The sequence below is a fragment of the Archocentrus centrarchus genome, chromosome 5 (genome assembly GCF_007364275.1).
Source record: "Archocentrus centrarchus isolate MPI-CPG fArcCen1 chromosome 5, fArcCen1, whole genome shotgun sequence".
Lineage (NCBI taxonomy): Eukaryota > Metazoa > Chordata > Actinopteri > Cichliformes > Cichlidae > Archocentrus > Archocentrus centrarchus.
Genome location: NC_044350.1, coordinates 386,921 through 400,554, shown reverse-complemented (window position 1 = coordinate 400,554; position 13,634 = coordinate 386,921). Strand labels below are relative to the sequence as shown.

Genomic DNA, 13,634 nt, shown 5'->3' with positions numbered 1-13,634 from the left:
GAGTCCTTACATCTATGCATCAACTACCATAGTCTGAATGAAGTCACTGTTAAATACCCCCTGTCTTTACTTTCCTCAGCTTTTGAAGTGTTGCACTGAGTCGCTGTCTTTAGTTAATTGGCCCTCAGTAATGCCTACCACGTCATTTGAATCAAGGAGGGTGATGAGAGGAAGACTTCTTTTAATGCCCATGTTGGGTATTTTTAATATCTGGACATGGCCTTCGGCCTTATCTACACCCCAGCAGTATTCCTAAGCACTGGTGAACAAAGTGCTTTGGGACTCCTTAATCAATTTATTGTTGTCTACTCATCCTCTCCAAGAACCTTACCAAACACTAGCAGCTTTTAACAAGTACTTCAAAGACTGCTAAAAAAAAAAACTGTGTGTGAAAGGAGAGAAATGTGAGTTTCATGCAGAAACAGTGTCTTTTTGGGGGATTTGTTATTCAGAAGGCACAAGAGAGAGCAAACCCAGCTAAGCTCCAAGCAGTGATAGACTGGCCAGAACCACCCAATCGCAAGCAGTTGTAACATTTTTTGGGGTTTGCCAACTTTAATTGCCCTAAAGCAATGTTTCACTACCACTAAATTGTCTTACTTCTCATAAAGTCCTCTTTCAGTGGAACTCAGAGGCACAGTGGGTTTTCAAAACCCTCAAGCAGCTAAATGCATCTGCATCTAGTTAGATTCTACCAAACAGTTCATTGTCAAAGTTGAGACCTCAGACACCGAGGTAGGTGCTGTTCTTTTCAATAGTTCAATGATAAAATGCACCTCTGTGCTTTCTTTTTCTCATTGTCTTTCTCTGGCAGAAAGAGATTACGATGTGGGAGATAGCAAACTCCTGGCAGTAAAGATGGCTCTGGACCTTGCATACCTTCAATCTGCCAAATATCTGTCATGGTCCTTGGCATTTTGTCCAGTGTTTTATATTTTTATAGATGAACCCTGATCTTGTTTGTAGATGGTTCAGTATCTTGTTTTCTGCCCACAGGTCAGAATCAAGTGGGCGATGCAGTTGTCAAGCAATATGATGTTTGAAATCTGGTTCTCTGCCTTTTCATTACTCGGTGCAAGCTGCTGAGTTGGTTATGCTCACTGAAGCATGTAAATTGGCTGTAGATAAAATAGTTACACTGATTCTAGATATCCTTTTGGCATAGTGATGATTTTGGTGCATTATGGAAACACAGAACATTTTTGAATTCTGGTGGTTAACCTGTTCTGCATCATGACAAAATGGCTGCACTGCTAGATGATGTCCTTCTGATAAAAGCTGCTGTTGTGTTTAAGTGTCAACTCACACTAACAACCCTGACCCAGTTTCTACAGGTAATTTGAGAAGTTTAACAGACTGTGGCACACACACCTCTTTGCTAACACTGATATACTAGCCTCACTCATTGCTATACAACAGCTTTCCACTGATGCTGAGAAACAAGTTGGGAGAAAAATTACCGCACTTTTGACCCAGCATCGTCGGTTGACCTGGTCTGGCACCTGGTATGGTTCTAATAACAAACAATGTGTGTCAAAACATTTCCTTTCCCATTATGCTAAGCTGACCCATGGGCAGAGGTGGCAACAGTACATTCTGTACTTAAGTAGAAGTACTTGTGCTAAAAAAGAAAATACTCTAGTTAATATTGTAAGTACTGATTCAACTTCTTTACTCAAGTGAAAGTGAAAAAGTATAGTTTTTCAACTAAAAGTTCTGGCCTCATCCTCTCCACTTTGGGGTAGGGAGGCACATAAAACTGTAGCTCAGTAGGTAGAGCAGGTCACCTACTGATCAGAAGGTCAGCGGTTCGATTCCTGGCTACTCCAGGCTACATGCCAATGTATCCTTGGGCAAGATACTTAACCCCAAGTTGCTCTCCGACCGTCCCGTCGGAGTATGAATGTGTATGAATGATAGTTAATTAAAAAGCGCTTAGCAAACATGGAAGTGCTTGTATGAGTGGGAGTGCATGGGTGAATGTAAACATGTTGTAATAGCGCTTTGAGTGCTCGAACTGAGTAGAAAAGCGCTATATAAGAGCTAGTCCATTTACAATATTAAACTGTACTGACCTTTTAAAACCTCTATATTTACTATGAAGCACCACACAATTCTTTGATTGTTAGAATAATTTGGAATATTCCCATCTGAAATTAAAGATTAAGAGAAATTATCCTGTATTTTCTAGTTTAAACAAAGCTACGCGGTCATCATATTCCTTTGAGATCATTGTTTTTCATCAAAACAGAAAAAATAGTGATACATGCCTCACCAGGAAAACATATAAATATTCTTCAGGGGGCATGTGTGTCATTGCTGGCACTGCCTGATGTTCCTATATCTGGGATAATGATGCTGATGTACATGGTATTGATGAAAGAATCAGAGATATTACAAGAATGGTTAAAACGTAGTTCCCACACAATTAGATTTTATAATGGATTGTCCTTGTCATTTCCAGCCTGGGACTCTTTGTGTTGTGATTATGTGCTCCATTGTTAATTGTGCTTATGATTCTGGCCCTTTTTCTCTGTTTTGTAGTACCATGTTTTAGGTTGATGATAGTGAGACTGATTGATCATTCTCTTTTGGGTCAGGTGGTTCAGAGTGCACCTGACCCCAAGTGACAGCTTCAGAGGGACAGGTCCTCAACCCCTGATTGAATTTCACACTATTTTGATTTTGATTTTTTTTAAAAGTACGTTCAGTGTAAAATTGATTGTTAAATTTTTGTTCTCCTTATTGATTGCTATACACCCTGTGCTCTGCAAGAACATGTGACATGCTGGTTAGATTTTTAGGTCTGATGTTTATACCTCTGTGATCAATCAATAATCAAAAGGGCAGGGAATGTGATGGAAACTTTAAGATTCTGCTGTTACCTCTGTTAAGCTGACCTGACTGAATGGAAGGCTACAGAGGAAGGAAAGCTTTTGCAGGTCACTCATCCCAACAGCTGTTAGACTGTACAACACATCGTGATGTTGTTGGGGTTTATTTTTTACTCAACAAATAAAATGACAAATGTTTAGAAGTAAACTCTAGGAAACTGATAAATAAATAGTGGCTGAAACAAATAATAGACAAATAAATACATTAGAGAGCAGATAGATAGTGGACCAGTGGTCGCCAGACTAAATTTACAGCCTTTAGGAGATATGTTTATGGGTCAATATCACCAAAAAGTGCTTTTGGGACTTTGTAAATCGTCCGAAAAAAAGTTTCAATTTCCCAACTAATTTCATATCCATTGTATCAAGTTGACCTTAGGCTGTTGTAAATGAATGTTGGTCAAGCTCCCACACTTTTTATGAATTTACTGCAAGCAGATAAAGAATGAGCACATTGTAAAATATGTCCACCCTGTCATGGACAAAGTCAAATGAAAATAAATACATTTTCATACCAACGTGATTATACAATGCACATTTTCAGATAGCTAGTTTGTCCCTTGCTCAATAATAATATTTATTTGGTGAAATAAGGCTTTTTAAAATAGTGAAATAATTGCAAATTGCTTGTGTCTTCAAATAATCTGTGATAGTTGTGTTTTCCGTTTTAAATAAAATCTCTAAAAACTGCAATCTGATCACTTTTTCAAACAATATTATTTGGCAGTGATTATTTTATTAAGAAAATGTGAAAAGCCTTTACTAACTTGTGACGATGACTTGATTATTTTCAAAAAAGTGAAAAATTACAGGGTGGACAGTGAGATGACAGGGTGGACAAAAATGTGTTAACTGCTGACATGAATAGATTTATTAAGAGCTTTCTCAACAAAAGTGAGCATTACAAAATATAAATATGAACATTCATAAGCTTTTTGCATCACAATTAAGATATATAATAGGGTCTAAGGTGGCAAAAGGAAGTGTATAACAAATTGCTTCTCTGGGAGTCACTTCCTAAGTTCTTCATTGTATCGTACACAAACACTCCTGCATTTTTGTCTTAAGTTGTGTGACTGCTTGTGTCCAGTTGCCATTTGACTAACATAATCTTTCAGAGGGCAGTACGGTGGCGTGGTGGTTAGTACTGCTGCCTTACAGTTGGAATGACATTTAGAAGGTCTGCATTTGATTCCACTTTGGCCCGGGCTTCTCTCTCTCTGTGTGGAGTTTGCATGTTCTCCCTGTGTCTGCGTGGGTTTCCTCCCACAGTCCAAAGACATGCACTAATTAGGTTAATTAGTCATTCTAAATTGCCCATAGGTGTGAATGGTTGTCTGTCTCTCTGTGTTAGCCCTGTGACAGGCTGACGACCTGTACAGCGTGTACCCTGCCTCTCGCCCTATGACAGCTGGGATAGGCTCCAGCCCCCCCACGACCCTGAACAGGATATGCAGAAGAGAATGGATGGATGGATGGAATCTTGTAGCAACAAAGATGTTACTTAAAAAAAAAAAAACATCTCAATTGTACTGATGCATTTCTCCCACAGCAAGTTAAGGCAGCAGGATACTCGTCTCGCTCTCTCTCTCTTTTTTTTTTTCCCATTTTGCCCCCTTCTCTGTCTCACTGGGCTCAGAGATACCCTTTTTCTTTCCAGCATTTCTGTCTTTATGCCATCTCTTCCTCTGTCTGGGTGTTCCCAATATTGCCGTGCTGTCTGCTCCACCTGGACTCATTGCTTTAAAAAGACAATACAAAACTCACCAATGATTGACCCTTTTTAGCAGTATGAGCCTAATTTGAGAAAAAAAAGTTCGAAGGACTCTTAAATTATCACATTCTCATCAAAACATGTAAAAAAAAAAAAAAGAAAAGAAAATCCCAACTACACAATACAAAGTCCACAATGTCATGTGGAGTTTGGCGACAGGGTGGACAATGACAGGGTGGACATTTTTGGAGTAATTTAGTATCTAAGAAGCACATGGTGGACCATCAGCTACCAAAGTTATTGGTTATTGAAGGAGACCACATGCTGTTTTCAAAATATATTTAAACTTTCTGAAAACTTTTTCTATTAATCAGCTTTTCCTCTGACAGGGTGGACATGTTAAGGTTTAACACACCTAACGACCAACATAATTACATAAAAATTAGGAAATATAACTGTAGCTGCTCACTGTAGCTGCCGCAGTTGTTTCAACCTCCACTGAAGAAAGACAGATTCAGGGTGTTGATGTTACTGATTTCATTAGTTGGTCTCTTAAAGGGGCAATTGCTCCATGATGACAGGGTGGACAGTAATTTTAGGGACGTGCACAAAATATTAAATAAAATCATAAAAATTGAGACAAAAAAATCAAAATGGTTTGTTTTACCCAAGAATCTGGTAAGAGTAATAAGAACATGTAAAAAGTATTTTCATTTTGTGCCATTTACTGCCTTATTACACTGCTTGAAAGGAGCAGACCAGCGTGTGGGACATAGCAAAAACAGATACATCTAACCAAAGAAAATGGTATAAAATTTGTGAAATTCATTTTAAGAAACTTGTTGTTGTACTGATGTGTGTGTCAGTGTATCCACATTTATAATAATACCTAAAATTTTCATTATTTTGAAACATGTTTACAATAATTTATTGATTCTGATGGGGACACCAAAAGGTACTTTATACTAATATTGACCCTTATCTTATTTATGGCCTTGCCGGTCTTGGAGAAGAATATGTTTATCTTACTCTTAAAGGTTTTGCTAAAACATGTACATCTGTGTCTGAGGAGGATAGGGTGTGTGTAGGTCATCGCTCCCTGTTGCTAAGTAGAATAAAATTGCCATGTCATGGTTAGTAACATGTGAGGACAGGAAAGCAAGGTGTTTCTTTTACAGAGCTCTTGTTGATGATTGGAGAAGCTTGTGCCATAATGCCAGAACCAACCACTGGATGAACCAATCTGTGAAGGCCAAGTCTAAACCATGGCTCTCTCCATCTGTTTTGTGAATTGATAGTGCTTGTAGATAGTGATTGTATTATAAAATTGTTATGTTTAGCTTAGAGTCTTTGATCTGTGGGGAGGGGAGCACAGCCAGACTGCTGGGATGGCCTGTGTGAGCCTGAACCAAATGTATATAGTGTTTGTGATATCTGTATATAGTTTTTTGATGTATATGTGTGTATATGAATATGTGTATTTTATGTATATAGTGTTTGTGATATCTGTATATAGTTTTTTGATGTATATGTGTGTATATGAATATGTGTATTTTATGTATATAGTGTTTTTCTATTTTATTTATTTCATCCTTCTTCTTCTCTGTACTTGGTACTCTGTACTTGGACTAGTTGTAACATAGCACTTTTCTAATCTACAGTAATTGAGCACTCAAAGCACTTTATACAACATGATTGCATTCACCCATTCACACCCCATTCATACAAGCACTTCCATATGAATTTAAGCTAAGTCCTTTTACTTTCTAACATTCACACACACATTCATACTCCAATGCTTGTGTCGGAGAGCAACTTGGGGTTCAGTATCTTGCCCAAGGATACTTTGGCATGCAGCCTGGTGCAGCCAGGAATCGAGCCGCCAACCTTCCGACTGATAGGAGATACGCTCTACCTCCTGAGCCAAAGTCCCCCCCCCCCCCCCCCCCCACACACACACACACACACACACACACACACACACTTGAGCTGCTGTAATGTGCAAATTTCCCCATTGTGGGATCATTAAAGTTTTAGCTTAACATATATTATCATGTCTTGTCTTTATATAATCCTCTATTACAAGATACTCATCTGCACAATTTATCCTTTGCATGGAGTGTTCTAGTTATATTCTGTGACCATGGCAGGTAAGTTATACCTATAAATAATTCTATGCTTATTCTTTGTCAAATAATATGCATTCTGTACTGCTGTTTGACCCCTTGGCAAAGGTAAATTAAACACTCATCTAGACAACCCTGTTTGTACAGATGGATTTATTTCAGAGTTCCATAAAAGCCATCCTACTGAAAGAATTCAACAAAAAACTGGACAAACAAATAGATTGCTTCTTGACTGTTTCACTTTTTGCCATGAGACTAATTGTTTGACTAAGATTAACACAAATTGTTGTAATTTGCATGTTTGTATGCATGCACACAAAACAGATTTTAAAAGTTTGAACATAATTACCACAAAGTTCTATCTACAAGATGCTACTTCCTAGATAATAGATGTGCTGTCGGTTAAGCCTCAACCAATGTAGAGAGAGTTTCAAGGAATTTCTCCAAGGGAGAACAACTGTTGTGGCCTCAGCCTACTTTTGGTCAAAGCTGTGAGGAGGCAAGATTTTTACTGCATGACTTCAGACAGAGTAAAAACAGCATGTTTATTGACAAGTATATGACTAAAAACTGATCACAACCATAATTTAATACTCTTCAATTGCTGTTCTGAAAACCGGCCAAGTTCTTAAACTTCAGAATCAGTATTTCTAAATAACTTTGCAACTTAAAAATGTTTCATAAGAATAAGAATCTTTAGAGATACACTCTTACTTAGTAGATACACACTCTACCCTGTTGTAACTTCTAATAGTAACATTGTCACCACCTGCATGATTACATTTAAAGCGTGAGCCACAGTTACCACATGACAGACTCCATCAGCTCAGCTCATCTCACACTGGCCCACATCCGTCCACACTGCTCCTCAACACCCAAACCTTCAACATTAAGATTCATGTTCATGCCTACAGTGATCATATTTCCGATCACAGTTCAGCATCAGTGTAAAGGACCCACATCTCTGCGTGCCAAGCATGACCACCCGGACAGTCTGGCTGCTTTATACAGCTTCTGTGGTAACAGTTTCAGCAGAGGTTTTGGTGGCCACTGCAGTGCCCGTTGGCGTCCCACTGGCAGGTGTGTGTGGAGTGACTTTTGCCAGTCGATGCTCCTTGTTGTGGATGCAGCTGTGAGAAAAGAACTGGCATGAAGCACAGGCTGAGTTGCAGCAGGGTAAGAAGCGACAAAAGCTAACTCGCCACAGGAACCAGCCAGGTGACCAGCAGCACCAGCAGAGCACTATGCCACCTACCACCACACCCAGGATGATATAGAGAGCCAGCAGGGACAAGGAAGCAGGAGAGTCTACAGGTAAACAGACAAAATACAGTTGTTTATACACTGCTCGAAGAAAAAAAAAGAAACACTTTTTAATCAGTCAGTGGTATCAATTGGAGTCATCATGAGGTCTGATGGCACTCTCCTGAGGTCATGGCACAATAGTGAGTGGCAGCCTCTCTAGCAGTTTCATGTGTGCTTTGCTCTTTCTTTATGATCACTATCACTTTACACGGATAGGGATCTTTACACATTGATTCCTTGTTTATTCTGAATAAACTAGTAGTGAAAAGTCCTGTGTAGTTCCCCATCTACCTGACAAGGTTAAATGGACTAGCTCTTACATAGCGCTTTTCTACTCAGTCAGAGCACTCAAAGCGCTTACATTTACCCATGCACTCACATTCATACAAGCACTTCCATGTTTATACTAAGCTAAGTGCTTTAATTAACTAGCATTCACACACTTTCATACTCCGACAAGATGGTCGGAGAGCAACTTGGGGTTAAGTATCTTGCCCAAGGATACATTGGCATGTAGCCTGGAGTAGCCAGGAATCGAACCGCTGACCTTCCGATCAGTAGGTGACCCGCTCTACCTACTGAGCTACAACCACCCCGAGGTTGTATTGTGTCTGCAGGGCTGGTGCTGAGCTATGGCAAATAAGTGGAGATGTAAGCCTTTTGTACCTTCTGTGATCAAGGGAAATGTGAACTCACTACCTACCTGTGTTGTACTTATGTGAAATGTGGCTCATGACTACCATCCCAGATGCTAATGTGTGGCACTACCCAACTTCAGCACAGTCAGAGCAGACAGAGACACAAAGACCTGTGGGAAGCGGAAACGAGGTGGTCTCGCCTTGTACATGACCACTAGGCATATGTACATCAAAATCTCTACCTGCTGCAAGGACATGGCAGGGGACTGTGCTTTCTCCAGTTCTGTGCCTAAAAGTAATATTCTTTGGCTTTCAACCTAGCATGAGACATTGATCTTACTTGATTCAATGTATTATATTTATTTAAAGATGAGTTTCAGAAATGGATAATGTAGGTGACTGTCTAACATGCAAAGGCCATTTTTTTCCATAACCTAGGGGCAGTAATGGAAAATGTTGTTCCCTCTGAGCTTCCACTTAGATTTCTGTATATGTAAGAGTATCTGGTTAGATGACCTAAGATCTCGGACAGAAATGTAAGGTGGAGCAAGACCATTTAGGGTTTAAAAACAAATACAAGAACCTTAAAATGGATTCTTAAGTGCACAGGCAGCCTGTGGAGTGAAGCCAGGACAGATGTAATATCCTGTTTTTTACATATTTCAGTCAAAATATGTGCAGCTGGATTTTGAAGTAACTGGAGACACGAAAGAGAAGACTGGCTAACTCAAATACAGAGTGTGTTACAGTAAACCAGCTGAGATGTAATAAAGGCATGTATCACTGTCTCTTGATGCTTCCTAGAATGGATAGTCTTTACCTTCATCAATTGCCTTAAGTGAAAGAAACTAGACTTTACTACTACACCAATTTGACTATCCAGTTTAAAGTCACTGTCCATTATAAAGCTCAAATTTGTAACTGTCAGCTTAAAAGTTGCACTATACATCAGGAGCAACTTGGGGTTCAATATCTTGCCCAAGGATACTGTGGCACTGCAGTAGGGCTACAGCTACAGTTGAGGAAGCACACTTCAATTCAATTCAATTCAATTCAATTTTATTTATATAGCGCCAAATCACAACAAACTGTCCCCTCAAGGCGCTTTGTATTGTGGGTAAAGACCCTACAATAATACAGAGAAAACCCAACAGTCAAAACGACCCCCTATGAGCAAGCACTTGGCGACAGTGGAAAGGAAAAACTCCCTTTTAACAGGAAGAAACCTCCAGCAGAACCAGGCTCAGGGAGGGGCAGTCATCTGCTGCGACCGGTTGGGCTGAGGAGGCACTTGGAGGCAGGAATTCTCTACGCCATTCAAAAAATAGTGTGCAGGCAGTTCTGGAGTAGAACGGGGATGCCACTTATTCAACATGTTGATATGGAAGGTCTGAAGTTGTTGCTTACTTTGTGGCATGACAGTCTGTCATGTCATCTCCCCCACCTTCCTCTTCACCAGGTATGGACCATGCCACTTAGCCAACAGATTGTTTTCAGACATGGGCAAAAGTAACAAGACCTGCTCACCAGGATCCAAGCTCCACTTTCTCGTTGAACGCTCATACCATTCTTTTTGTTTGGCTTGCGACTTTTACAGGTTCTCACAAGCCATGGCAGTGGTTTTCATCAGCTGGTCCCACATCTTCACCCCATAAGAGATGCTATTGATAGTTTAGGTGTATCAGAGTCCCCCCACATCTCCTAAAGTATATCCAGAGGGCCATGGACCCAATGACCATATATGAACTTGAATGGTGAAAATCCTATTGAGTCCTGGGGCACCTCACGATAAGATAAAAGCAAAAAGCAGAAATGGCAACCACCAATCCCAGGCCATCTCTGTATCTCAGACAAACTTCCTCAACATGGGTAGGCTTCAGGATACCTAGTTGCATAGTCACATATAACCAAAATAAACTTGTTTCCTGACTGACTGCAGTCAACTGGTCCAACTATATCCACACCAATATGTTCAAAGTGTCAAAATAATAGAGAGAGGATTGAGAAGGATAAGTGTTGTATACTTTCCAAACTTAAGTAGACAATCTAGGCATGATTTACAGTAATCTTTAACTTGAGTATGCAATCCTGGCCAGTAAAACCTTTTAGTTAATCCGTGAAAAGTTTTCATGAAATCCAAATGACCTGCCCATGGAATAGTATGCCCCACCTTCACCACCTCAGCCCTTGAATTTTCAGGGAGAACAAGCTGTTTACCCTCATCAGACTGTTTATGTAGAAGACAATTTAATACCATGAAATGCTCAGAAAGCAAGCTAGAATTAGCCTCCACTTTCTTAAAATGTTCAGCTAGTGTGGAATAATTTCCCCGCCGGAGTGACATACAGCAAGGGAAAGAGAAATGATCATCATCTAATTCTCGATCTATTGCTCTGACTGCTCTGCTGAATGAACTCCCAACCTGCTCTTTGCATCTCTCCAACCTTTCCTCTTGTGTGCAACACTACACTGTAAAAAAAGTACGTAAAAATGACAGTGGAAATGTGTATATGTGTATATGTGTATATATATATACACATATATATATATATATATATATATACACATATATATATATGTGTATATATATATATACACATATTATATATACACATATATATAAAGGGGTGGGACTTTAACGCGTTAATTTCGATTAATTAATTACGGGGAAATTAACGCGTTAAAATTTTTAACGCATTTTAATCGCACTTTGCGCCGTGGAACGTTTCTCAGTGCACGAGTTCCCGGCATACAGATTATATCGACGCACAATGTCCAAATTAGGGGCCGCATCCTGCGAAGGACCCGGCCCACGTCTTTCGCAGCCCACGAACACCACAAAGGGAGGACGTGAGCGGCTAGCCTTCATATCAGCTGCCGTCACCTCTGCGTAGCTCATGTCGCCTAGCAACCGTGAGTGCGAAGCACAGCTGTGTAAAAGCAGCTGTTAAACGGAGAACGAACTTTCTCTCCTTTTTGTGGTTTAATTTTAAGTCTTTAATTCAAAATAAGCTGTTAAAACAAGATTAACACATTTCAACATCAAGGAATACAGCTGAGCTAATGATTAATTTCCAACTATAACAAGTGAGACATTAATGTTGAATAAAACTATCCAGTTATGATGCTTAACTTTAATTTCAGGTGTTTGCTTATCACAGGAGCACTTCCACCCTTCATTGGTCTGTGTAGTAGACTGGTGGGAAAATAAACAAAATTTAAAAGTTTAAGCTTATGTATATTGATTTATTCATCAACTAAACTTAAATTAATATTTCTCATGTCAAATATTGAAATGCGATTAAAATGCGATTAATTTCGATTAATTAATTACAAAGCTTGTAATTAATTCGATTAATTTTTTTAATCGAGTCCCACCCCTAATATATATATATATATATATATATATATATATATATATACATTTATTTTAATTGAAGATTTTATTTTTATTTTGTAAACATAAATAAATAAAAAGCCACAGGACTCATCATTTCATTTGTGTGAGACATTACAGCATGTATAGTTTGTTTTTTTTCTTTTCATTTTTCATTCAACTATGACTGAAACATTTTGCTGTGGACCACATTGGAAATCTTTACTTAATTTTATTTGTATATGTTTAATTCCGTCTAAAAAAATTAATGAAATTAAGATTCATTTTACCGGATTTTCACAAAGAAGACAGCACCAGGACACCGTTAGTGAGACCTCTGAGAGCCACCGTGAATGTGATCAGAAATAGGTCAGACAGAAAGGTCAGTAAGCCTGAACTTTCACCCCTCCTCCCTTCCTCTCTCCCCCCGCCTCTCTCTTCTCCTACCTCCTCCTTCTGCTCCTCCTCCTCCTCTGCTAAACATCAGATTAACCTCAGTCAGGGTTTTGTGTTTAATTCCTCTAAAAAAAGAAAAATTAAAAAATGAAATTGTAAATTAAAAAATAAGAAAAAAATAAAAGCAAATAAAATAAATAAAAAAAGAAAAGCAAAATGAAAAATATAAGCAAAAAAAATAAAAGTAAATGAAAAACTAAAAAATGAAAGCAAATAACATTGTAAATTAAAAAACAAAATTAAAAAATAAAATTGAAAATTAAAAAATAAAATTGAAAATAAAAAAATAAAATGTAAAAAATACAATTGAAAAAATAAAAGTAAATGAAAAACTAAAAAAAATGAAAGCAAATGAAATTGTAAATTAAAAAATAAAATTTAAAAAGTAAACTAAAAATTACATTTTTAAAAAGTAAAATAAAAGTAAATTAGTGAAATTATCTGTTTTTTAAAAAAGTTTCTGTTTTTCTAGTTCCACTGACCTGCAACAGAATATAGGTGCTAACAACCTCCCCTCCCTCCTCCCTCCTCCCCCCTATGTTGAGCCTCTTTGAGATCTTATCCACCTCTCTGTATTACAGTGTATTACAGTATTCAAAAAGCGAAAACCAATAATTTAGACTTCAGTGGGGGCCACACCTATGCCCCCTATTCAGGGCCTCTCTTTTCACGGTAACACCTCTGTTTGCTTTAGGTAAGATACAGAAAAATAACGGTCACCGAACCTCTTTAGCTTGCTGTACACATCTGTTTTTGTAAGATAAGTACCCCCCACCCCCGTTTACTACCACCCCCCTAAAAAAGGTCTTACATAACTCGGTAATAAGTATAAATGAGCAGCCTTTTGCATGGAAATACCTCTTTGAAAATCTGAAATTTTTTCAGCACCTCTAAGCAACATCATCTGTAACCATGGCATCAACAGTGCGCAAACTGAACATTATCAGTCAAACGCCTGTTTCAAAGTACCGAGCTTATGGTGAACCGCCTGCAAAACGAAGCATGTATGTTTGCCGAGTTAAATTTCCAGCGGATGAAAAATTCGACGATCATTGGAGCCTACCAAACGGGGAGACGTGGGGCTTCAGTTTTAAAAGCCTGACCAATGAGCTCTTGATTTATCAA

At 38.6% G+C, this 13,634-nt stretch overlaps 1 protein-coding gene across 1 annotated transcript in view; it reads right to left on the bottom strand.

The window, feature by feature from the left end:
• Positions 1–7,737: 7,737 nt before the first annotated feature.
• Positions 7,738–13,634, bottom strand: part of ldlrad2 (low density lipoprotein receptor class A domain containing 2) — a 67,094-nt gene continuing 61,197 nt past the window's right edge. The window contains exon 7 of the mRNA XM_030728759.1: positions 7,738–8,042. Within this exon, the coding sequence (XP_030584619.1) occupies positions 7,738–8,042 (305 nt within the window). The remainder of the gene's footprint in view (positions 8,043–13,634) is intronic.